The sequence below is a fragment of the Hyla sarda genome, chromosome 3 (genome assembly GCF_029499605.1).
Source record: "Hyla sarda isolate aHylSar1 chromosome 3, aHylSar1.hap1, whole genome shotgun sequence".
NCBI lineage: Eukaryota > Metazoa > Chordata > Amphibia > Anura > Hylidae > Hyla > Hyla sarda.
In genome coordinates this window covers 107,271,806-107,295,674 of record NC_079191.1, presented here as the reverse complement: position 1 = coordinate 107,295,674, position 23,869 = coordinate 107,271,806, and the positions used below count along the sequence as shown (strand labels likewise).

Here is a 23,869-nt window from a genome sequence, read left to right as displayed (position 1 = left end):
ATTGAAAGCAAAGCCATGATTTGCATAAAATGCACATAAAGACCCGTGATCTCCGGGCTTGCAGCTTCCGCATTCGTGACATCACGCCACACCACCTCCATTCATGTCCATGGGAGGGGGTATGACTGCTAGTACACAGCCGTCAGGCCTCCTCCTATAGACGTGAATGGAGGGGGCGTGGCGGCTGGCATCACCAGTCATCAGGCACAGAGCGGGGGTTCGCTCTGTGCACCGAATGACAGGGGTGCTGCAACGGAGATGGCGTAGAGGATATGATTTTTTTTTTCAGTGGAGTACCCCTTTTAAAGGAAATCCGTCACCAGTGTCACCTTCACTAACCTGTCAGTACCGACAGTGCAGGTAATCTCCTGATGTCACTAAGCTCTGCCCATGCCCCAAGGCGGCTGCCGGGCCTGAAACTAATGGAAGAAATTACCGAAGATCCCGGGAGAAGGTGAGTACCGTCGTTGTCAGTCACACTGGTGACAGATTTCCTTTAATTCTCTGCATCCAAGGTATGCATTAGCTTGCTGTCAAAAATTAAATAAATTAAAATAAAATATTCCAAGCCACACTGCAGCGGACCTATTTAATTTTTATGGCCTGAACATAGCTGGCTAGTGACAAATATTAGGGAAATGACCAGAAAGTAGTCTCATACTGACTATGCTAGGGCCATTAAAGTCAATGGGCCCACTGCAATTCACCTTGTGATGTAGTGTTGTCCGCATTCTGACGTTAACCTAGGACGCATTGCATTAACAGTGTGAACCTAGCCTAAGACCCTCATGTGTTGTGAATAAGTATGAATTGGATGTACTAGAAAGTTTCTTAGATGTCATTACCTGTGTTAGACTTTCCACTTTGACTTTGATCCAGTTGATGTATACAAAAAACATGATCGGTGCGTCAAAGCAATTATGTATGGGAGTCAGAGAGAGTAACATCACACTGTGCAGTACGTAACCATTTCATTATGCCGATTGAATGACTAATTACTCTGTGAATGACTGACTAATTTTAGATTTGGTTTTAGAAACCGGCGCTAGTGACAACTGTCCTGTCCTTTTTGTCTTTCTATGTCTCTATACGCAAATGCAACAGTCCATATCCCTTGTGTATGACCTCTCGAGAGCTATGAATGAAGGCGCGTTGGAAACAATTCTTATTTTATTCTTCTTTCCGTTGCACCTTGAGAAGCTTGTACACATACACTGCATCTGTTGGCAGGACAGGCATTTTCTCCTACTTTATCTTACATTGGATAATCTAGCTTTCCTGTTTTTCACTTGCTGAATGCTCTGCCCACAGACACTGGCAGTACTTTCATTTTCGTTTCCTTTCTTTTCTCACGGTCTTCCTCTTGTTTTCTTTTAGAAACGGTAGACTTTTCTTCTTGCTGCAACCATGGAAATGAAAGGTAATGAGATTTGTTATTCTAATTTATAATGAAGATATCATTTATTATATATTACTATACCAGGCTTTGTTACCTCTTTATTAAAGGCGTTTTCTGGGATTTCTAGGACTATAGGCTAATCCTGCCTTTGCTCTGCACTGGTGTCCCACACTGGTCCTGTTGCAGTGTGACATCCCATATATTGTTTATGCTATCCCACAGCCAGTCCGGGACCTCAGCAGTCTTTACCTACATACGGCAATTGACCACTGAGGCCAGTGACTGTCTGCAGTGCCCATGCACAGTGTGATGTCATTACAGCAGGCACAATGAGGAACACCAAAAGGGCAGTACATTTATTTTTAATTTTTAAGCCAGTTTTAGCAGCCTGTAGTCATTTTATTTGTTTTATTAAACACTGGAAATTATTTATTATTTTTGTATCAGCATTACTACTGTATATACTCGCGTATAAGCAGAGTTTTTAAGCACTATTTTTCGTGCTGAAAACGCCCCCCTCAGCTTATTCTCGAGTGAACTTTCCGCCTGTCAATCCCTTCTCAGTTGTCTTCAACCTGCGGACCTCCAGATGTTGCAAAACTACAACTCCCAGCATGCACGGACAGCCATCGGCTGTCTGGGCATGCTGGCTGTTGTAGTTTTGAAATCTCTGGAGGTCCGCAGGTTGAAAACCACTGCGGCCTTCGTCCATCATCCAGCCCCCCCCCCCCCCCTTTTGCTTTGTACTCTCCTCCCCTCGGCGGGAAGTTAGGCTGAGCTGGTCCGGGCCATCTATGCTGCAGGGACCGTCCGGTGGGGATGGTTAGTGGTTGCGGGCTGTCCATTTTCACCTGGGGGGGGCTCTTCTCCGCGCTTCGGGCCCGGACTAGTGACATTGCCTTGACGACGACGCACAGGGACGTTCATGCGCATTGTCCCTGTGCGTCATCGTCAAGGTAACGTCACTAGTGCAGCATAGATGGCCCGGACCAGCTCACCGAGGGGAGGTGAGTACAAAACAAAAAGGGGGAATGGATGATGACGAAGGCCGCAGTGGTCTTTAACCTGTGGACCTCCAGATGTTTCAAAACTACAACACCTAGCATGCCCGCACAGACGTTGACTGTCCGTGCTTGCTGGGAGTTGTAGTTTTGCAACATCTGGAGGTCCGCAGTCAATAACTTTTCCTGGGTTTTTTGGGGTAAAATTAGGGGCCTCTGCTTATATTCGGGTCGGCTTATACTCGAGTATATATGGTAATATGAATGGGAATGTATACTTAAATAATATAAATATGTAATATGGAAAAGTGATCACAACTAGAGATGAGCGAATTTACAGTAAATTCGATTCGTCACGAACTTCTCGGCTCGGCAGTTGATGACTTATCCTGCATGAAGGAGCTTAGCTTTCAGGTGCTCCCGTGGGCTGGAAAAGGTAAATACAGTCCTCTTTCCAAGGACTGTATCCACCTTTTCCAGCCCACCGGAGCACCTGAAAGCTGAACTCATTTATGCAGGATAAGTCATCAACTGCCGAGCCGAGAAGTTCGTGACAAATCAAATTTATTGTAAATTCGCTCATCTCTAGTCACAACAATAACTGCAATTCAGGGTTTCCAAATGTAAAATAATTTACTTAAGCAGGAGGAGTCCTCTGTTAGAGTATTATATTAGCAATTCTGTGTTAGTAAAGTCTTCAGAAGAGAAGGATTTATGATAGTGATCTGTGACAGCTTTAACATGAAATAAGAAGCCTGCAGCCAGGAAGTAAGGAAATCAATCTGAATGTTTGGCTGCATAGCTTGAGGTATAACAAATAGAAAGAGGTAGATTGTAATCCCTTGTATAGTGAGTGCACATCTGGAATACTGTATTCTGCTTTAGAGACCTTATTGGCAGAATAGAATAAGTTGAGAAAAAAATGGTGGAAGGTCTTAAGCAATAATACAGATTAGGAAAGACCTGAAGAATTAAATCTGTATAGTCTGGAGGAAACTGGGGACATCATTTACCCCTTTAACCTATTTAAGGTTTTAGGTTTGAAGTGTTTTATAAGACCTTAAACACAATAACAAGGTGGCACAATCTGAGGGACAACATGAGACAATATTATTTTACTGAAAGAGAAGTAGAACAAACTTCTGATAGATGTGGTTGGTAAATCCACAGTAAATGGGGCCTGGGATAAAAAAAAAAAAAAAGCATCTATCCTTACATAAAAAGATGAGGGTTTGTACTGTTAGCCTGAGAAATAGAGGAGATGAGTGGAGTAGCGATGATACCTTTATTGGCTAACTGAAAAGATGTAGATTGCAATCTTTTTTTCAAGACTTCTTAGGTCCCTTTATCAGGCATGTTATAAAATAAATGTGAAGAAAATCTCTTTTATATACAATTCATATTGGCATTACACCACTATTGACTGATCAAAGAACTGGGTTGATCTTGTAAATACAGTATTTATCGGGGTATACCATGCACTGGCCTATAACACGCACCTTAAATTTTCCAAGGAAGTTTTGGGTTAAAAAAAAAAAAGTTTTTTACCCAAATGTCCTTGTTAAAATCAGATTGCATGTTATATGCCGATAAACCAATTCTGACCCTGCAGAAGCCACTGTAGTCCAATGATCTAAAGCGGCAGCTTTAAATCATGTAACTGCAGCAGCTTCTGCAGGGTCAGAGTCCCGCCACCGCCCAATTCCCACATCCTTCCCCATCCCCGGCTCTCATATTTACCTGTCGGCGAGCTCCTGCAGCCTCTGGTGGCGGTGTGCACTGACGAGGATGTTGCGTTGAGGACGTCACTCTTCAGCATGCAGTGCACAGTGACAGTGCAGGAGCGTGCCGACAGGTAAATATGAAAGTCAGGGATGAGTAGGGACATGGGAATGGGGCTACGGTGGGACTCTGGCCCTGCTGAAGCTGCTGCGGTTACATGATTTAGAGAGGCCGCTTTAAATCATTGACCTGCTGCGGCTTCTGCAGGGCCAGAAATAGTTTATGGGGTTATAACAGACTTTTAGTTTAAAATTTAAAGTGTGTTCTACGCCGATAAATACGGTATACATGTTGTAAATGTTCTTAAGAGATGTAATGTTCTGTGTATACCACCTCTCACTGATCAAAGAACTGTCCTACACAAGGGTGATCATGTCTGTTCTCCCATGTAACCATGCCAGCTAGAACTGTATTTAAGAGAGGTTCTTCACGTTTATTTTGTAACATGCCTGATGACTGGACTTAAGAGATCTTGAAAGCTTGCTATACAAAGCTTCTTAGTTAGCCAATAAAGGGATCATCGCTACTCCATTCATGAAAAGAAAAAACAATAGGACTAGAAGGAAGGAATGGGAAATGGGCAGACTAGATGGACCAGGTGTTTTATATTTTTCTGCTGACATCTTTCATGTTTCTATTGACAAGACCCAAATTCCGACATTGGTCACCCTCCTGCCATGAACCCAGGTCCAGGCTATCAAGCTCAAGGTTATGCACCAGTGAATTATCCTACTCCTGGTTACCCACCTCAAGCCATGCCTCCTCAGCCAGGTCCTTATGGATATGCACAGCCCCCACCAGGAGTATACCAAGGTAATTTTGACAATAGCCAAATTTTCAATTTGTTTTTGTGTATTTTTGTTAATTTGATAATGTTGTTTTAACTAAAGGAGTTCTCGAGTAACACAACTAATAATGGCCTATCCTCGGGCTAGGCCTGAGATGGGAGCTGAACTGTAGTAACCTTCAGTCACTGAGCGGTGCACAAAGCTGTTTGCTTCAGGCTCCATTCACTATAGATATCTAGCCACAATGGGTCCGGCAAACAGCTGATTGTCAGGTGCAGACCCCCAGCACCTCTTCTAATCAGAAATGGATGGTCTGTCCTAAGGATATCAATATTTGTAACTGGAGAACCCCTTTAATAGTGATTGAATTGAACATTCTGAAACCTACTGATGCTGTAAAATGATATTACTTATTGCTGATATTGATAGTGCTGCACATTTCCTAGATAACACTAATGGCCTGAATCCATAATTGGCTTTTAACATTTTACTGGGATTAAATGGTTTATGTTTACAACCTCCATTGGTGCAGTGCATTTAGATCTTTCTTTCTTTCTTTCTTTCTTTCTTTGTTCTCTTTCTTTCTTTCTTTGTTCTCTCTTTCTTCAAAAAAAAACTTATGCTTTAAATGGCTTTTGCATGATGTTACATCTAGAAGTGTGGTGTTTTTTTTATTTTTTTTTTATTTTTATTTTTTGTGTTCCACAGCATTCCACGGTTATTTTTGACTGTTGATAATATGACATTCTAGCATTCCAAAGTGATATCTGTTCAGCAGAACATGGGGGGGGGGGGGGGGTTGTTGTCATGCTATATAGCAGTGTTTCTCAACCAGGGTATGTCCAGCTGTTGCAAAACTACAACTCCTAGGATTCTCCGACAGCCAGAGGCTGTCGGGGCATGCAGAAAGTTGTAGTTTTGCAACAGTTGGAGACGCTCTGGTTGAGAAACACTGCTTAAGAGCCTAATGCTCCCTAGAAACCTTAAAGGGTTTACCAAGTAATAGATAAAGAGTACCACACCTGTCCTCAGGTTGTGTGTGGTATTACAACTTGGCTTCATTCACTTCCATGGAATGGAGTTGCAATACCACAGACAACCTAAGAACAGGTGTGGTGCAAAGCCCTTAGGATGATCTAAAGTGTATGGCTACCTTCAGTGTCTCTATAAACATCAATGGCATGTTGAGTTTTAATGCCTCTCTTCCTTAGAGAAAGGTCACCACCAGAGATGACTGGCAGCAGCCTTCTTTCCTCTCTCCATAAGCGAATGGGGGGGGGAACGATGTCGGCCGACAGCTGTTGAACATTGTATGGGAATCTTTTGGCTATGGCACTGAAGTATGCTATATTGTACAGAAGAAGTTATCTTTGATTTTTGTAGGCCTTTTTTTAATGATAGGGGTTTCATGTTGCTAAGCTTCTATGGGGAAGGGTTAGTGTCAGTATGCTTTGCTATTCATAGGATACAACTGTGATAACTCATCAGTTGTGTTGTCTTTACCAGTCAGTTGCAGACAAATACATTCAGGGATTTCTTCCATGCATATGGTGCCAGAAAGTTAATCAGATTTGTAAGTTACTTCTATTAAAAAAAAAAAAAAAAAATCTTAATTCTTCCAGTACTTATTAGCTGCTGAATAATACAAAGAGCTCTCTGCTGACATCTGTCCATTTTTAAGAACTGTCCAGAGCAGCATATGTTATGAGGATTTTCTTCTACTCTGGACAGTTCTTAAAATGGACAGAGATGTCAGCAGAGAGCACTGTGTTCGTGATGTTAGCAGAGAGCTGTGTTCCAAATGGAAAATAATTTCCTCTGTAGTGTTCAGCATCTAATAAGTACTGGAAGAATTGAGATTTTTTTTTTTTTTTTTTTTTTTTTTTTAATAGAAGTAACTTACAAATCTGTTTAACTTTCTGGCACCAATTGATTAAAAAAAAAGAAAATAAAAAAATTCCACTGGAGTACCCCTTTAAGCCTTTTAAGAAATGAATACTGCTTTTATTATTTCAAACATTTATGGTTTATCCTTTTCGTAGCTATATTAAATTACTTTACTAAAATTAAATTACTAAACCTGACCAAATTAAAGGGGTACTCTACCCCTAGATGTCTTATGCCTTATTCTTTAGATAGGGGATAAGGTGTCTGGCAGCTGGGACCCCGGTGTTCTGAAAATTATGCCACATCATGCCCCCTCTTCGCCAGAACCTATTTTCTGAACATAGAGTTAAGAACGCCAAGTGCTTGCAATGTGATCGCAGGGGGTCCTAGCAGCTAGATCCCCCACGATCAGACATCTGATCCCTTAACATTTGGATAGAGGACAAGATGCCTAGGGGCGGAGTACCACTTTAAATATTCTGATCTTTTTGAAAGCCCTGAAATTTCTTGATGTTTTTCAGTGTGATTCTTTAATGACTTGTTGTATTCTTCAGTGGCCCATATAAGTGGTCAGTGTGTCAAAGCTCTGCAAAAATAAAGGATGAAAGCTGCATGTTATGTATTTCTTTTTATATAGCTTGTGATTTGCTTTCAGGTCCACCACCAGGCCAGCCTAACTATGGCCCATATGCAGGAGGCCCATATGCAGGAGGCCCTCCTGTTCAAAACCAGCCAATGGGTCCAGGTGGCCCAGCATCTGCATGGATGCCAGCACCTCCATCAGATCCCAACTGTCCACCTGGATTAGAATATCTATCTCAGGTAAATAGTGTACTATATTTTTTGAATGGGGAGTTGGACACCTAGAATGTGTCGGCAGATAAGAACCATTTGGCCCATCTAGTCTGCCCAATAATCTGAATTCTATCATTAGTCCCTGGCCCTATCTTATATGAAGGATAGCCTTATGCTTATCCCATGCATGTTTAAACTCCTTCACTGTATTTGCAGCTACCACTTCTGCAGGAAGGCTATTCCATGCATCCACTACTCTCTCAGTAAAGTAATACTTCCTGATATGACTGCATAAACCTTTGCCCCTCTAATTTAAAACTATGTCCTCTTGTGGTAGTTTTTCTTCTTTTAAATATGCTCTCCTCCTTTACCGTGTTGATTCCCTTTATGTATATAAAGTCTCTATCATATCCCCTCTGTCTCTTCTTTCTTCCAAGCAATACATGTTAAGGTCCTCCTAAATCCCTCTCCTCAGATACTGAGGTCAGGACTGTGTCAAATATTCTATATTCTGCCCGAGGGTTTTTACTCCCCAGTTGCATTATCTTGCACTTATACACATAAAATTTCAGTTCCCAGAGTTCTGACCATTCTTCTAGTTTTCCTAAATCCTTTTCCATTTGGCATATCCCTCCAGGATACATATCTTTGTGTCATTAGCAAAAAAAGACACACCTTACCATAGGGTAAAAGTGTACAGCATGGGTCATCACTCTTAGGACTAATAGCCCTCTGGATTTGTCGTTGGGGTTTTGGTTCTTGCATCAAGAACACTTGTGATGAAGGTTTTTGAGCTGTTTTATAAAGTCTAATAAGGAAAAAGAATGGATGACTTAAAGGGGTACTCCAGTATTTATTAATTTTTTTTTTCCCCAAATCAACTGCTTCCAGAAAGTTAAACAGATTTGTAAGTTACTTCTATTCAAAAATCTCAATCATTCCAGTACTTATCAGCTGCTGTATGCTCCAGAGGAAGTTGAGTTGTTCTTTTCAGTCTGACCACAGTGCTTTCTGCTGACACCTCTGGCCGTGTAAGGAACTGTCCGGAGTAGGAGCAAATCCCCATAGCAAACCTTTCCTGCTCTGGACAGTTCCTGACACAGACCGAGAGGTCAGCAGAGAGCACTGTGATCAGACGCAAAAGAGCAACTTAACTTCCTCTGTAGCATATAGCAGCTGAAAAGTACTGGAAGGATTAAGATTTTTTTATTGAAGTACTTTACAAATCTGTTAAACTTTCATGAGACAGTTGATATGAAAAAATTGTTATCCGCCGGAGTACCCCTTTAAATTTTAATTGCTCTTTTAAAAACGTATATGCAATTTAACAATGTCCCTTAGTTCCCACAGTGTTTTTTTTATTTCACGTTTGTTATCGCACTTCTGACATGAGGAACTAAAATGTTTTGTTACTGTACTTGTAAATGTCAGAAGCCTTTTGTCTTGTAGGGCTGCACACATTATATCTAACTAAAGTCCCTTTTCTTTAATAAATCAATTTTTATAATTTTTTATTTTATTTTGTTCTGGATCTTCTAATTTATTGGATCTAAGTTATTGATACTTTTTATGCTTTGGTTTTGACAGATAGACCAACTTCTTGTTCATCAACAAGTAGAGCTACTGGAAGGTAGGTTATAGTTTGATAATAAAACAAATTATCAACATAAAGTGTAGTGAGAACACTCTTTACATATCGTATATACTCGAGTATAAGGAGAGTTTTTCAGCACGTGCTGAAAACACCCCCCTCTGCTTATACTCGAGTGAACTCTCTGCCCTCAGTGGTCTTCAACCTGCGGACCTCCAGATGTTTCAAAACTACAACTCCCAGCAAGCCCGGGCAGCCATCAGTTGTCCGGGCTTGCTGGGAGTTGTAGTTTTGAAACCTCTGGAGGTCCGCAGGTTGAAGACCACTGCGGCCTTCGACATCATACAGCCCCCCCCCTTTAGTTCTGTACTCTCCTCCGCTCAGCGGAATGTTAGGGTGCGCTGGTCCGGTGCTGCAGGACTGTCCGGTGGGGAGGTCGTCCGGTGGGATAGTGGTTCCGGGCTGCCATCTTCACCGGGGGGCCTCTTCTCCGCGCTTCGGGCCTGGCCCCGGAATAGTCATGTTGCCTTGACGACGACGCAAAGGGACGTTCATTACCAACGTCCCTCTGTCGTCGTCAAGCCAATGCCTCTATTCTGGGCCCGAAACGCGGAGAAGAGTCCCCCTGGTGAAGATGGCAGCCCGGAACCACTATCCTACCGGACGACCTCCCTACCGGACAGTCCTGCAGCACCGGACCAGCGCACCCTAACGTCCCGCCGAGCGGAGGGGAGTACAGAACTAAAGGGGGTGAGAGGCAGGGGCTGGATGATGTCGAAGGCCGCAGTAGTCTTCAACCTGCGGACCTCCAGAGGTTTCAAAACTACAACTCCCAGCAAGCCCGGACGATGGCTGCCCGGGCTTGCTGGGAGTTGTAGTTTTGAAACATCTGGAGGTCCGCAGGTTGAAGACCACTGTATCAGACATTGACAAGCGGTGATGATGAAGGGGGGGGGGGGGGGGGGCTGATGACATGTGGGGATGATGAAGGGGGGGTGTGGGATGATAAGGGTATGATGAAGGGGGGGGGGGGGTGGGATGATGACAGGCGGTGATGATGAAGGGGGGATGATGACGGGGTGATGATGATGAGGGTCTGGATGATGACATGGGGGGGGGGGGGATGATGTATTTCCCACCCTAGGCTTATACTCGAGTCAATAACTTTTCCTGGGATTTTGGGGTGAAATTAGTGGCCTCGGCTTATATTCGGGTCGGCTTATACTCCAGTATATACGGTAGTTGATGAACAAATCTTATTTCATGTTGCATACTCTTCTAAGTCAGACATCTGTGCAAAGCCTCTGTTCCAGTTCAAACAATAAACGGCAACATTAAAGCATGGCTTCTGTACTGAATATGGAGGTTGTAAAAGAGTGGGAGCAAGATCTTGTTTAACATATATGTTGTGTTAGTTACTGATGCTATCATCAAAGTCAGAGGTACACTTTAACTGTGCGATCTGATGAAAGTCTGATAAAAACTGATCTTATGGTCTGTGTTTCTATGTCTTTCCTTTTTCAATTCTGCTGTTTTAAGATAAAGGGGTACTCCGCTGCTTAGCATTTGGAACAAACTGTTCCAAATGCTGGAGCCGGCGCCGGGAGCTTGTGACGTCATAGCCCCACCCACTCATGACGTCTCACCCAGCCCCCTCAATGCAAGTCTATGGGAGGGGGTGTGACGGCTGAGGGGGCGGGGCTATGATGTCACTAGCTCCCGACTCCAGCGTTCAGAACATTTTGTTCCAAACGCTGAGCAGCGGAGTACCCCTTTAAGCTGCATAATAATCCTGCTACTACTTGCATACCCGAGTAGAATATTTTCAAGTTTAACCCGTATCTGTTATGTTAAAACTGTAAATAGATAGAAAAACAACCTTAGTTTTTAAAGGCATATCGCCAAGACATGTGCCATCACTGCTCAATACCTGGTCCTTGGAAAGCAGTGACTGCAGCACTAGTACAGCACTGTGGCTTTTTAACCATTTTCCCAGCCCAATGTTCCAAACAAACCAAAGAATCTTTGTTATCCAAATTGGGGGATGGGGAAGGGTTCCAAAGGCTGGACTCCTTACAATGTTTGCTATGGCATATCTTAGCAAAAATGTACATTTACAGTATATATTTGTTTAGTATCCATATTATAGCCAAAGTCACTTACTAGTTTTGTTTCCTTTTGCAATGACTTCTCAGAAGCTGTCACATATGGTTTAGACAGAGAATATGCAGAGGGGAAGTTTGCAGTTACTTTCTGAGAAGCTAAAGTGGCAACCAACCAAACACCCAGGCTAAGGTGATCCAATAATGACTTTTGAAAGAAGATAACTAGATTTACTGAAGACGAAGTTAACATTGCTTTATGTAGAATTGCACATCAGGCTTGATCAGTCATACCTGATCTGAAGTTTAAATATACGGGCTGGCTGGTGTACAAAGTATATAGGCCCAGATTTATCAAAGAATGTCTACGGTAGAGCTATTTTTTATTTTTTTCATGTTTGAGTGGTGGGTTTGACTAACGTGCATCTTATTTATCGGGTGCAGCAGGATGATGAATTTTGCGCAGCTCTGCTGTGGTGGGAAAAGCTCTATCACATACACTTTTTCTCGACACTTGTGAGGGAGGGAAGTAGACACTTTCCCGGGTCCAGAATTTGGCAGGTTCAGTGTTTTTATTTACTTACACAGAGCTGATGTGACATTTTTACTTGCATTTAAGACACTAGAATCAAATTTGATTGTGGTGTCTAAGGGGTTAAAGCCGGGCATCATCATGATTGGTGATATCTGGCATTAGAGATAGCCGCTAGGACCACCCAGCTATGACACACTGAGCGCGTGTCATGGAAGGGGATTGGAACGCTGTCGTCCCCAAGAGGTTATAGGTTGAATTGTGGAAGGTAGAAGTGATTCTCTGGCCTACTGGTAGGTGGTGTAGCTTTGCTCCTAAAAAAAAAAAAAAAAAAAAAAAAAGTACCTTTGCGCACAAAATAGCGACTTTTGACAAAAGTCGCAAATGATAAATACGTGACCACTGCATGGTCAAAAAGAAAAAGTTCTACGGGTAGACAAAAAGAGCAAAACTGTCTATATCAAAAGGCGCAGAAGTCTCTAAATATGCTGCTTGTGCCTGAACTGCGCCAAAACATAGACAAAAAAAATGCTCTAAAGGCAATGATAAATCTCCCCCATAGATTTTTTTTATATTTTTTTCTTCCGTACTCATAAAGCCTGTCAAAATAGACGTGTGAGTAGAGATGAGCAAAGTTAGTGATTCGATTCGTCGTGAACTTCTCTGCTCGGCAGTTGCTGACTTTAGCCTGCATAAATGAGTTCAGCTCTCAGGTGCTCCGGTGGGCTGGAGACTCACTCCTAGGACTGTATCCACTTTTTCCAGCCCACCGGAGCACCTGAAAACTGGACTAATTTATGCAGGCTAAAGTAAGCAACCGCCGAGCCGCGAAGTGCGTGACGAATCGAATTACTGTAAGTTCACTCATCTCTACTTGTGAGAACAACTGTTTGGCTACAATGTACGTAGGGTATAGCTAAGGCAAAAGTCCATACATTACATCCTCAAAGCTTCCCATATACAGGAAAGTGACAAGATTTTAACAAAGATGTTAATATGCAGTCCTCAAGAACCTCTTCAGTTCTCATGAATTGAACTTTGATTAGTAGGGGGAAGGAGGTCGCGGGTCATATGGCTGCATTTGGGGCAGTTGACCTACATGACATCTTGGTACAGTAACAACCAATGGGCCACATTTACCAATCTGACTGAAACCAAAACACTGGTTTTGCCCATAACAACCAATCACAGCTCTGCTTTCATTTTACAAGAGTTTGTTAGGATAGGAAAGCTGAGCTGTGATTGGTCGTTATGGGGAAAAACAGACAGTATTGGTTTTAGGCAGATTGGCACATTTGGTTCAATGTCTGTTTTTTTTTTTTCTTAATAAACTGCTTAATGCTTTTTTTTTTTTTTTTTTTTTTTTTTAATCAACTGGTGCCAGAAAGTTAAACAGATTTGTAAATAACTTCTATTAAAAAATCTTAATCCTTCCAGTACTTTTTTGGGTCTGTATACTACAGAGGAAATGGGTTTTCTTTTTGGAAAACAGAGCTCTCTGCTGACATCATGACCACAGTGCTCTCTGCTGACATCTCTGTCCATTTTAGGAACTGACCAGAGCAGCATATGTTTGCTATTGGGCACAAGTCGATTTAAAATAAAAAAAAATAAAAAGTTTTCCACGGGTGTACCCCTTTAATGTACAATTATGTATTCATAAAGAACAGCATATAACTGCAAGGGGATTTAACCCTTTCCTACAGATGGACCTAACAGTATATCCATTTTAAAAGCCCATTCAAAGCATTTGAACTTGCTTTTTTTTTTTTTTTTTTATTGCTTCCCTAATATTGCAATTTCTTAGGATTGACAGTGATCGTTTTGAAATGACTAACCATTTTAGGCCACTTCCTTCTATTTGAAAGCTTATAAGATCCCTAACATATTTTGTAAATCACTTCATTTACCAAAAATGGATTCTTACCCCCAGAAAAAACTTTTAAAGCATTACTGTCATCAATTGTAGAATCTCCAAAAAATGCCCCAGCTAATGTAGTAATTAGCCCTAAAATTATTCTGCAAACTTATATGCATGTTTAATATGTAAAATACCGTATTGTCTTTAGGACTGCTCACTTTCCCTGCAGTTTTGCTGGAGGCTGGGGAATTTGCTCCTTTCTCTCCCCCCTATCTCTTCCTTGTCACATGGCCTGCACTGGAGAATATCATGTCCACAGAATACAGTGCATGTTCACAAAAAAATCTGTTCCTTTTGTGCCCATAGAGAAACCTGTGTGTGCATATAAAAAATAACTGGTGGTTAGTGTGCCTGGAAATCCTTGTCTTTCTCTGCTGCAGGTGTCTGGCCCCTGTCTTACACTCACATCATTCATTTGCCACTGCTGAGTTCAGTTAGGCATGGGAGCAAGCATAGCGGAGACCCCCCCCCCCCCCCCCCCAGATGCTGACTACCCCTTTTAAGTCTTGGCCACCAGGTATCTTGCTTCCACTGCCAACTGTTAGGTGTATTCCATCTCTACTAACAGAGAGACCAGAACAGAATGCAAGAAGTGGAGTTGGGTTTCGTGCAATGTGCAGGAGAGACAGTGAGAGTGTGCTTTCTTGTGTTCTTACTACTGTATGTTCACATTGCTTTCTCCAGAATGTTTTCTCCCCTACCCCCCTCCCATTGTCATTATCCGCTATTATTGCCCCCTTCTACATTCCCACTATGGTACTGTTCTGTGTAAATCATTCCCTATCACAGTACCAACTTGTCCAGTGCACTTTCACTGCCATGACATAGAAGGATCAGGTGCGGTGCTGTGACTGGTAAGACAACTATAGGGAAAGTCCAGGTGTGACAGCTCGACTCTGGTCCTGCTCCTGAAATATATTCGGAACTAGCTGTGCAAGATAGGTAGGTAGGTAGGTAGGTAGGTAGGTTAGGTAGGTAGGTTAGATAGATAGGTAGATTAGATAGATTAGATAGGTAGGTTAGATTAGATAGGTAGGTTAGATTAGATAGGTAGGTTAGATTAGATAGGTAGGTTAGATTAGATAGGTAGGTTAGATTAGGTAGGTAGGTAGGTAGGTTAGATTAGGTAGGTAGGTAGGTAGGTAGGTTAGATTAGATAGGTAGGTAGGTTAGATTAGATAGGTAGGTAGGTTAGATTAGATAGGTAGGTTAGATTAGATAGATAGATAGGTAGGTTAGATTAGATAGATATCTCTATATTAGACTTTGATCAAATGTTTTATGTGTATAGCTACCATATCAAAACCTACACGGAAAAAGGATACCGTCTGTGGGTATACAGGTATAGATTGATCCCTCGGCGGTTCTAGGACAAATGATATTCAGAATCAAGGTATGCAATATCCATAGAAAAAAGTAATCCTGCCCTCACCGCATGGGTACCGAATATCCAGCTCCTTTCAAGGGGTTCTCAGTCTGTACAGCAGACATGCATGGTGTGGGGCGCTCAGAGCACCCCATGCCATGAATGTCTGCTCAACTGATGGAGAACACGTGAAAGGAGCTGGATATTCAGTACCCATGCGGTGAGTGCAGGATTACTTTCTTCTACGGATATTGCATGTTTTATGTGTATACTTGACTTACAGAGCAAAGCTATGAGCAGAAAACCTCTCTGGCTGCACATGGCATCACTGCGCACCTGCATTAGCAATCAGTAGGGCCTACATGTGCTGCAGTGTACTCCCCTAATAGAGACAAATATCCCTCTAGTTATATATGAAATTCTTCCTTTTGATAACTGTTTCTTTTATCTCCATATTTAGCTTTCACTGGCTTTGAAACAAATAACAAATATGAAATAAAGAATAGCATGGGCCAGAGAGTCTACTTTGCTGCAGAAGAGAACGATTGCTGTACTCGGAACTGTTGTGGATCTGCTCGGTCATTTTCTATGGCGATTGTTGACAACAGCGGTCGGGAAGTAATTCGGATCTTGCGGCCTTACAGATGCTCCTCATGTTGTTTCCCTTGCTGTCTGCAGAAAGTAAGTAGAAAGGGTTATTTCTATTGTTTACATAACCACTAACCCCCAATACAGTTGCTCTGCTCAGCGTTGCTTTGCTGTCCTGTTTCTGATTTTTATCAGAGGAATCTGCACATTTAATACATTTTTACAACCCAGACCAACTAAAAGGTTTTTAAGTGCCTTGATAGAAATGTAATACTATATCTAATATATTATTAATAAATTATAATTATTACATTATAATTTATTAAATTATATTAATATATTTATATTATAAAAGAAATGGTGGAAGAGAAAAAACATGGAATTATCCAACCATAGACTGTAATGTTTTGGTTCTATATTTTTGTTACATAAGTATTTTTTCCTCCTAAGGTACTTAATACTTTTTAGTTAAACTGTGTTGTAAAAATGAACGATGTGCTAGGAATGTGTTTTACGATTTGAATTAACTCCACAGAAAGGTGATAAATATGAGATTGCAGGGGCTCCGGCTGGTGGGCCCTTTTCTCTCCCACCACAATCTCTTGAATGGCACCCCACATATTCATTGTTCATGGAGCCATTAGAGATGGGGGGAGTACAGAACTGTCCGACTCCTCTATAGACATTGAATTTGATACAGGCCCCAGTACTCAATAAAATTAGTAGGGGCACCACTCTTGAGATTGCGGGAGTGGGGACTGGAATTAGCAGTCAGACCCCTCCTGATTTCACACTTTTTCCCTTATCCTTAAGATAGAGATGAGTTAATCTGTCGGAATACCTACTTAAGCACATTACTGTAGGGTACAATGTTAGTTTTCCAGAGGCGCCTATGAGGAGGCCCGTGGCCATCTGTTGAAGAATAACATTAGAGCAGTGGAGTATTATTGCATTTCAAGCTGACAATAAATATTGGAGTACAGTAGTGATGGCATATCATTTAAACAGAAAATATATTCAGTATTTTCCTTCTTTTGGTTCCTTATGGTATTTAAATGTGTGTCATCTTCTTCGCTTTCTCCTGCCCTAGAGCTTAGACTGTAAAAAGGAATGTGGTTAAAGCTGTTGTTTTTGTGATTAACAAACCAGTCATGGTTTTTTTTATCCTGTACAACCCCTTATCTTTAAAGATTGTCTTAGTCTGATAGTATCTACTTTCCATACAGATATAGAAGCATTTTGCCTTTTTTCTAGGTTTAGCATGGAGTCTATAGAGTGTTACTGTATGATGGGATGATGAAACCTATGAATTTTATGATACCTCTAAATTGCAAAGCACCTGTTAATGATATTGCACTTTTCTTTGGACAGATGGAAGTGCAGGCTCCTCCTGGAAACGTAGTTGGCTACATAAAACAGAACTGGCACCCATGTCTACCCAAATTTACTATACAGAATGAAAGTGAAGAAAATATCTTAAAATTGCATGGACCCTGCATCCCATGTAGCTGCTGTTCAGATGTGAATTTTGAGGTATGTAATGCTCTAAAGAGAAAGTATATTAAATGATCCTTCCTGGTAATGGTAGTTACTGCCCAAAAGCCTAGTTGACTACACAGCAAGTAGAAACTCTGACCCAAGAGTGGCAGTCAGATGCCCAAAGTGACACATGGCAAACACACAGGAGAGAGAGAACTGATAAAACCCTTTCATTAAAGAGGTACTCTGGTGGAAAACTTTATTTATTATAATTATTTTTTTTTTTTTTATAAAATGCATCCTTTTTTTGTCTTGTCCACAGTGCTCTCTGCTGACACCTCTGTCTTTGTCAGGAACTTTCCAGAGAAGCATAGGTTTGCTATGGGGATTTTCTCCTGCTCTGGACAGTTCCTGATAAAGGCATCAGGTGTCAGCAGAGAGCACTGTGGACAAGACAAAAAAGAAAATCAAAAAGAGAAATTTCCTCTATAGCATACAGCTGTACAAATCTATTTATTTAACTTTCTGGCACCAGTTGATTTAAAAAATTACTTTACCAAATAGAAAAAATAGTTTTGATAGTGTTTGCCACCTCAATATGTACTTCAGTATTGTACTTTTTTTGCACCCATTTGAGCATGGTCTTTGGGTGCGTTGGTTTATAAAGCAACTTGGCATTATGGACGTGTGAATTCAGCGTTTGCTATGTTAACCTTAGGAGGCTGAAAATTCTTGGCACCCTTGCTTTGCTATTTGTTTCGTTTATATTGCCTTTTTCCATAGCAGATACAATATTTCATACTGCATGCAGCAAAAATATTATGGGACTGAGTGGGTAAGGTTTCTAAGCTCTAAACTGGTGTGTGGAGCCTCGGAAGTTATAAAGAGCTTGTTCTCTGGTACCACGTATTGGAGGTAACCTCACTTCAAGTCAGTGCTTGACCCTTATAGGTAACCTGAACCATAACTGATAATTATTAGCCCAGTGTTTCCCAACCAGGGTGCCTCCAGCTGTTGCAAAACTGCAAGCCCCATCATGCCCGGACAGCCTTTGGCTGTCCGGGCATGCTGGGAGTTGTAGTTTTGCGACAGCTGGAGGTACCCTTGTTGGGAAACACTGTATTAGCCAAGCCAGAATCTCCTTTTAAAGAGTGTTAACCATCTGTAAAAAGTTGTTTTGGGCTTCTGGCTGCAAAATTACAAAATTACTCCTTTTTAAAGATCCGTACGAAGTTCCGTCTGAAAATCAGCTGAAAACTGCAGCTACAAATTCCTATACGGCCATTAGAAAATCCCATTATAGTCTATGGTTTTTTCTAATAGCCGTTTTAACCCATTGTAGCCATTATTAATAACGGCCGTTCTTTTGTGATGGAAGATAGTAACGGGAGAAATAGTACATGCACTATTTCTCCCGTTACTATTTCTCTCGTTACTATCTTCAGTCACAAAATAACGGCCGTTATTAATAACTGGCTATAACGGGTTAAAACAGCTATTAGAAAAACCCATTATAGGCTATGGGAATTTTGTTACTGCCGTTTTACAGCTGATTTTCAGACGGAACTTCGTACGGATCTTTAAAACGGAGTAATTTTTTAGTGTGAAAGGGGCCTTATCCTCAAAACAGAGAAAGGTGCTGCCTGTCTAGCAAAAAACTGTACAATTTGCTTTTGGAAGAGATTCTGTCTTGACGAACTATCCCCAGTCATGTTTCAAGGCTGTTTTAAACTGGTTGAACCTTTATTTACAGAGACCCTGCCCCCATTAGGTGGCACCAAAGAGCAAGATCATCTGGAGAAGAGCTACTTTGCACAGAAATAATATTCAATCCAACATCTAAACCCCTATACATACAAAAAACATTTGTACCCCCCCCACACACACACTTTTTTTAAACAATTTTCATGTCTGGTTTTCACAACCTGTTGTCTTTATTTCCTCTCCTTAGCTGAAGTCACTTGATGAGAGCTCTGTAGTTGGAAGAATTTCCAAACAATGGTCTGGAGTTGCAAAGGAGTATTTTACAGATGCTGACAACTTTGGCGTTCAGTTCCCCATGGATCTTGATGTTAAGATGAAAGCCGTTGTTCTTGGTGCCTGTTTCCTTATTGTAAGTAACTTTCTATGATTTTTAATTTTGTTTTAATCTATGGCTTGTAAAGAATGAAAAATGAATCTCTGTGGCCTAAGTCTTGGCAATTGGGGAAATCCCAAAGGATACACTTAAGGACAAAACAAATAAATGCATGAAATGACAGCAATTTTCTTCCTTAATCTTGTCCTTTCATAAGCCGGTGTAAAACTCTAGCTCACCCTCATGCAAGTGAATGGGAAATTAACTGCAAATTCTAAGTTCAGTGTGACAAGAATTAAAGTGGTTTAAAAAAAAAATTAATTAAATTAAATTAATTGATTAATAAAGATCCCCAAATATAAGATAACAATAAAGGTCTCATATCCTCTCTGATCCTATGTTCAGGCAATAGACCTCACCCCTTTAGTAACTGTTGGTTTGTTATTTTATCTAATTTGGGACCCTTTGAACAACTCAAACCTTTTAACTAAATTTCCTGTGTTTCCACATCTACTCCCCTACCTTAACTCCTAGGCAGCACTTCCGCTGTCTTCGGATTATGTTAGAATCAGTTTTTCACCCCTTACATTGCATGTTCCTGCACCTCAGACATCTCAAAAATCTATTACCACTGGCCAGCTTTCAGAAGTAAATATTCTGAACGCTGTTTTTGTGTTGCGGGGGTCGGCCACGCCCCCTCCCATAGACTTGTGTTGAGGGGGCATGGCCGTGATGTCACAAGGGGTGTGGCTGACCTCTGCAACGCAAAAACTGCGTTCGGAATATTATCTTCCAAATGCTGGCCAGTGGAGCTCCCCTTTAAAGTAGAAACTCTTACCCACAAATCTCCACACCTACATCTCCTTGCTCATCTAATCCCTGCATTTTGTCAAAGATCCTAGACTACATCCCCCTCTTATCTCAAAGACTTTTCTCATTCTGTACCAGCTCCCTGGAATAAGATGCCCCTGCCAATCAGAATAATTCCCAGCATTTTCAGATGTGTCCTAATAAAACTTGGGGTATGTTCACATAGCAGAATTTTTGAGGAATGTCCAAACAGAATATTCCGCACAGACATTCTGCTGCTTTCAATGGTATCCTGCTGCACTGTTCTGGCAGAATTTCCGTACCAGATGCTTCTGCCGCGGAAATTCAGATTTTCCGGCATCTGCAGAAATAAGACATGTCGCTTCTTTCTGTGGATACCGCAAAGAAATCCATTGCCGTCTATGAGAGGGCACATTTCAGAGCAGTCCCAGGCCCGACAGAACAGGCAAATGTGTGAAATGACCACGTGTTTTCTGTGCGGTCATTCTGCACAATTTCCGCTGTGTGAGCCCAGGGTATGTTCGCACAGCAGAATATCAGTGCAGAATTCTTCCGGAATATTCCGCACCAACGTTCTGCTGCAGCAGCGTTCTATTAATGGGATTCTGCTGCTCTGTGCACATGGCAGTATTTCCCGATTCCGGCATCCATAGAAAGAATAGACTTGTCTATTCTTTCTGCGGATTTAGTTTGGAAATGTATTGCTGCCATGTGAACATGGCCTTAAAGGAGAACTCCAGAATATAAAAATTGTCCCCCATACTGCTGGCAGTAAAAAAAAAAACAAAGATGTACATACCTTCCACTGCTCCCCCGGGGCCACCGGTAACAGTCTCTGGTCTCTGCCGTGATCCTCTTCCTGGTTGCCGGTGGTCAGTGTCATACTGTGCTCAGCCAATCACCGGCCGCAGTGAAGTCCCGGCCGGCAATAGGCTGAGCGGCAGTTCGACATTTTTGGCCCCGGCAGCAGGTGCCGGTGTAGTGAAGAATTTTGTCTCCTAAAGCGTTCTCACACTACCGCTCAGCCTATCGCCGGCCGAGTCGGGACTTTACTGCAGCCAGTGATTGGCTGAGCGCAGTATGACTCGCCGACCACCGGCAACCAGGAAGAGGATCGCGGCGGAGACCGGAGACGGTTTACCAGAGGCCCCGGGGGAGTGGACCAAGGTATTTACATCTTTATTTTTTTTACTGGCGGCAGTAAGGGGGGCAATTTAATATATTCTGGAGTTCTCATTAAAGGGGGTTATCCAGGGATAGAAAAACAGCTGGTTTCTAGGGCTATATTAAAGTTCAACTGAGCATTGACTATAGCAATGATACTGAACACATTGACTAATAACCAAATTCAGTGATGAAATGGGAAACCACAGTTGTAACCTTTTTAGATAACGAAACTTTAACATCCTGTAGCAAGGTGTTGCCTAATCTGTAGTTTGAGCCCTGTCTTCGGCCTGCTCTTGAGTAAGGCTTTCACTTCCACAGAATAAATAAAAATTTTGTATCACTGTGTGTGTGCATGATTGTCCGAGCTATTAAATTATAGCATTCCTGATCCTGCACAGTCAACGGTGTGATAATAAAAAAAATAAAAATATTCAAAACACTAAAATTGCTGATTTGTGATCGCATTACATTCCAGAAAATCTTAAATAAAAAGCCTATACATACATGGTACTGCTGAAAACTACAGCTCATGGCACACAAAAAAAATGACGACTCTGTAGGTAGTTTTATTGTTTAAAATAAAAAAAATAAAAAAACTTTGATAGTTTTATTTTTCAATCACTGGAAACTTACTAGGATATATTAGATGTTGGGACATAGGAGCGCTTAGCACAAACTTTTTTTCTTGGAAGTTTTTATTATAATTTTTTTTGGATGAATTGTTAGCATTCGGTCTACAGACCAGAACATATAAGCAGCATCTATGACGATGGTCTCCAAACTGCTGACTTCTAGATGTTGCAAAACTACAATTCCCAGCATGTCTGGACAGCCATTGGTTGTACTCTTGCAACATCTGGAGGTCCACTGTTTGTGGACCACTGAAATATGATAGCCTGATAATTATTTATCAATTCTGACTAATATCAGTCTGTGTACATCCTTTTAAGGCACACAGTAGAGCAGGGTTTCCCAACCTGGTTGGGTGCCCCCAGCTGTTGCAAAACTACAACTCTCAGCATGCTTTGACAGCCGTTGGCTGTCCGGGCATGCTGGGAGTTGTGGTTTTGCAACAGCTGGAGGCACCCACCCAGGTTGGGGGGGGAAAACTGCCTTAGGGTGCATGCACACCACGTTTTTGCTATACAGTTCCCGTATGCGGTTTTAAGTTAAAAACTGTACGGAACCATATAGAAAAGCGTATGCATTGACTTAACAGTGTAAACAGCATGTCAAGTGCATCATCCGGTTTAGTCCGTTTTGCGCCTTATACGGTTTTGTCCGATTTAAAATTTATTTATTCATTCGCCACCCCCGTACCCAAAACCGTAGTCTACCACGTTCTTTGGTCCGGGTAAAAAACATGGGAGTCAATGGAAACCGTACAGTTCCATACGGTTTTTGACTTTGCACAGTTTTTTATTTTTTTTTTTTTTATTTCTTGGAATTTCAATCAAACAAGTCAAACTTTATTCAAAATGGAGTGAAAAGTTAATGTATGTTTTTTCTTTAAAAAAAACAAACGGATTTACCGGACATTTTTCGAACCGTACGCGGTTTCGGGTTGAAATTTGTACACACGTTTTGATACAGTTTAGTCATGTTTTGAGGAATCTGTTTTTCATCAAAAACCTGATATGGGAACTGTATTGCAAAAAAATGTGGTGTGCATGCACCCTTAGAGAAATGAGCAGCACACTTCAGACTGTATCTTCAGTACAGAATCCAGTGACTACACTGCCACCTGCTGGTCATACAGTTCTGTCTCCTTTTTAGTTTCTTTTGAATATTTGTACTAGGTAATGTAACACTTTGGATCATCTAGTAATGTAAAAAAAAATAAAAACATTAATTTGTCTCCCTACAGGATTTCATGTTTTTTGAACACTCGGGAGATAAAAATTAGAATGTAAAGCTGGATATGAAAGAAGACAAGAAATGAAGAACTGTTCTAGTTTATTTGTATATTTTTAAATTTTTCATACCTTTTTTTATTTTTGTGTATTGTAATTTTGTTTAGATTTCTATTTTGCACTGAGGTTCTAGAAAGTGATTAGCCAAGGTGCTTTTTCTTATCTGTCATCTAAAAGTCGAAATGTGTAGAATGCAATGTCTGTACAGTAGTTTTATTTTCTGCTGTCCACCATTAAGGCTAGGTTGCCGTCTTATTCTGGGTCTGTTTGGGCTTTTTTTTCTTCCCGCTGCTGAGCGGCCTCAAAAATGGGTCAGAGCACAGCTGATACTACCGGGTCCTGATGGATCCCATTGACTTGATGAGTATCCTTCAGGGACCCAGTAGCTTACCGGCATTTAGCTAAACTCCTGCCATTACGATGGACTTGCCGACAGAGAAATAAATTAAATAAAAAATTAAATACATATAATATTTATTTCTCTGTCGGCAAGTCCATCGTAACGGCAGGAGTTTAGCTAAATGCCGGTAAGCTACTGGGTCCCTGAAGGACACCAATCAAGTCAATATATATATCTGATGGCAATGTGAACCTAGCTGAACCATTGTGGTGCCAGACTGGCAGATTAGCCAAATTGATCAATGGGTAGC

At 41.4% G+C, this 23,869-nt stretch overlaps 1 protein-coding gene across 3 annotated transcripts in view; it reads left to right on the top strand.

Annotated features, from left to right (window-relative positions):
- LOC130361606 (phospholipid scramblase 2-like) overlaps window positions 1–23,616 on the top strand; it is a 45,466-nt gene extending 21,850 nt beyond the window's left edge. For all 3 annotated transcript variants that reach the window (XM_056564824.1, XM_056564825.1, XM_056564823.1), the window contains exons 2-9: window positions 1,378–1,420; window positions 4,828–4,995; window positions 7,513–7,679; window positions 9,240–9,282; window positions 15,625–15,845; window positions 17,124–17,285; window positions 19,183–19,344; window positions 23,174–23,616. In XM_056564824.1, the coding sequence (XP_056420799.1) occupies window positions 1,408–1,420; window positions 4,828–4,995; window positions 7,513–7,679; window positions 9,240–9,282; window positions 15,625–15,845; window positions 17,124–17,285; window positions 19,183–19,344; window positions 23,174–23,212 (975 nt within the window). In that variant the 5' untranslated portion in view covers window positions 1,378–1,407 and the 3' untranslated portion in view covers window positions 23,213–23,616. The remainder of the gene's footprint in view (window positions 1–1,377; window positions 1,421–4,827; window positions 4,996–7,512; window positions 7,680–9,239; window positions 9,283–15,624; window positions 15,846–17,123; window positions 17,286–19,182; window positions 19,345–23,173) is intronic.
- The last annotated feature ends 253 nt before the right edge of the window (window positions 23,617–23,869 follow it).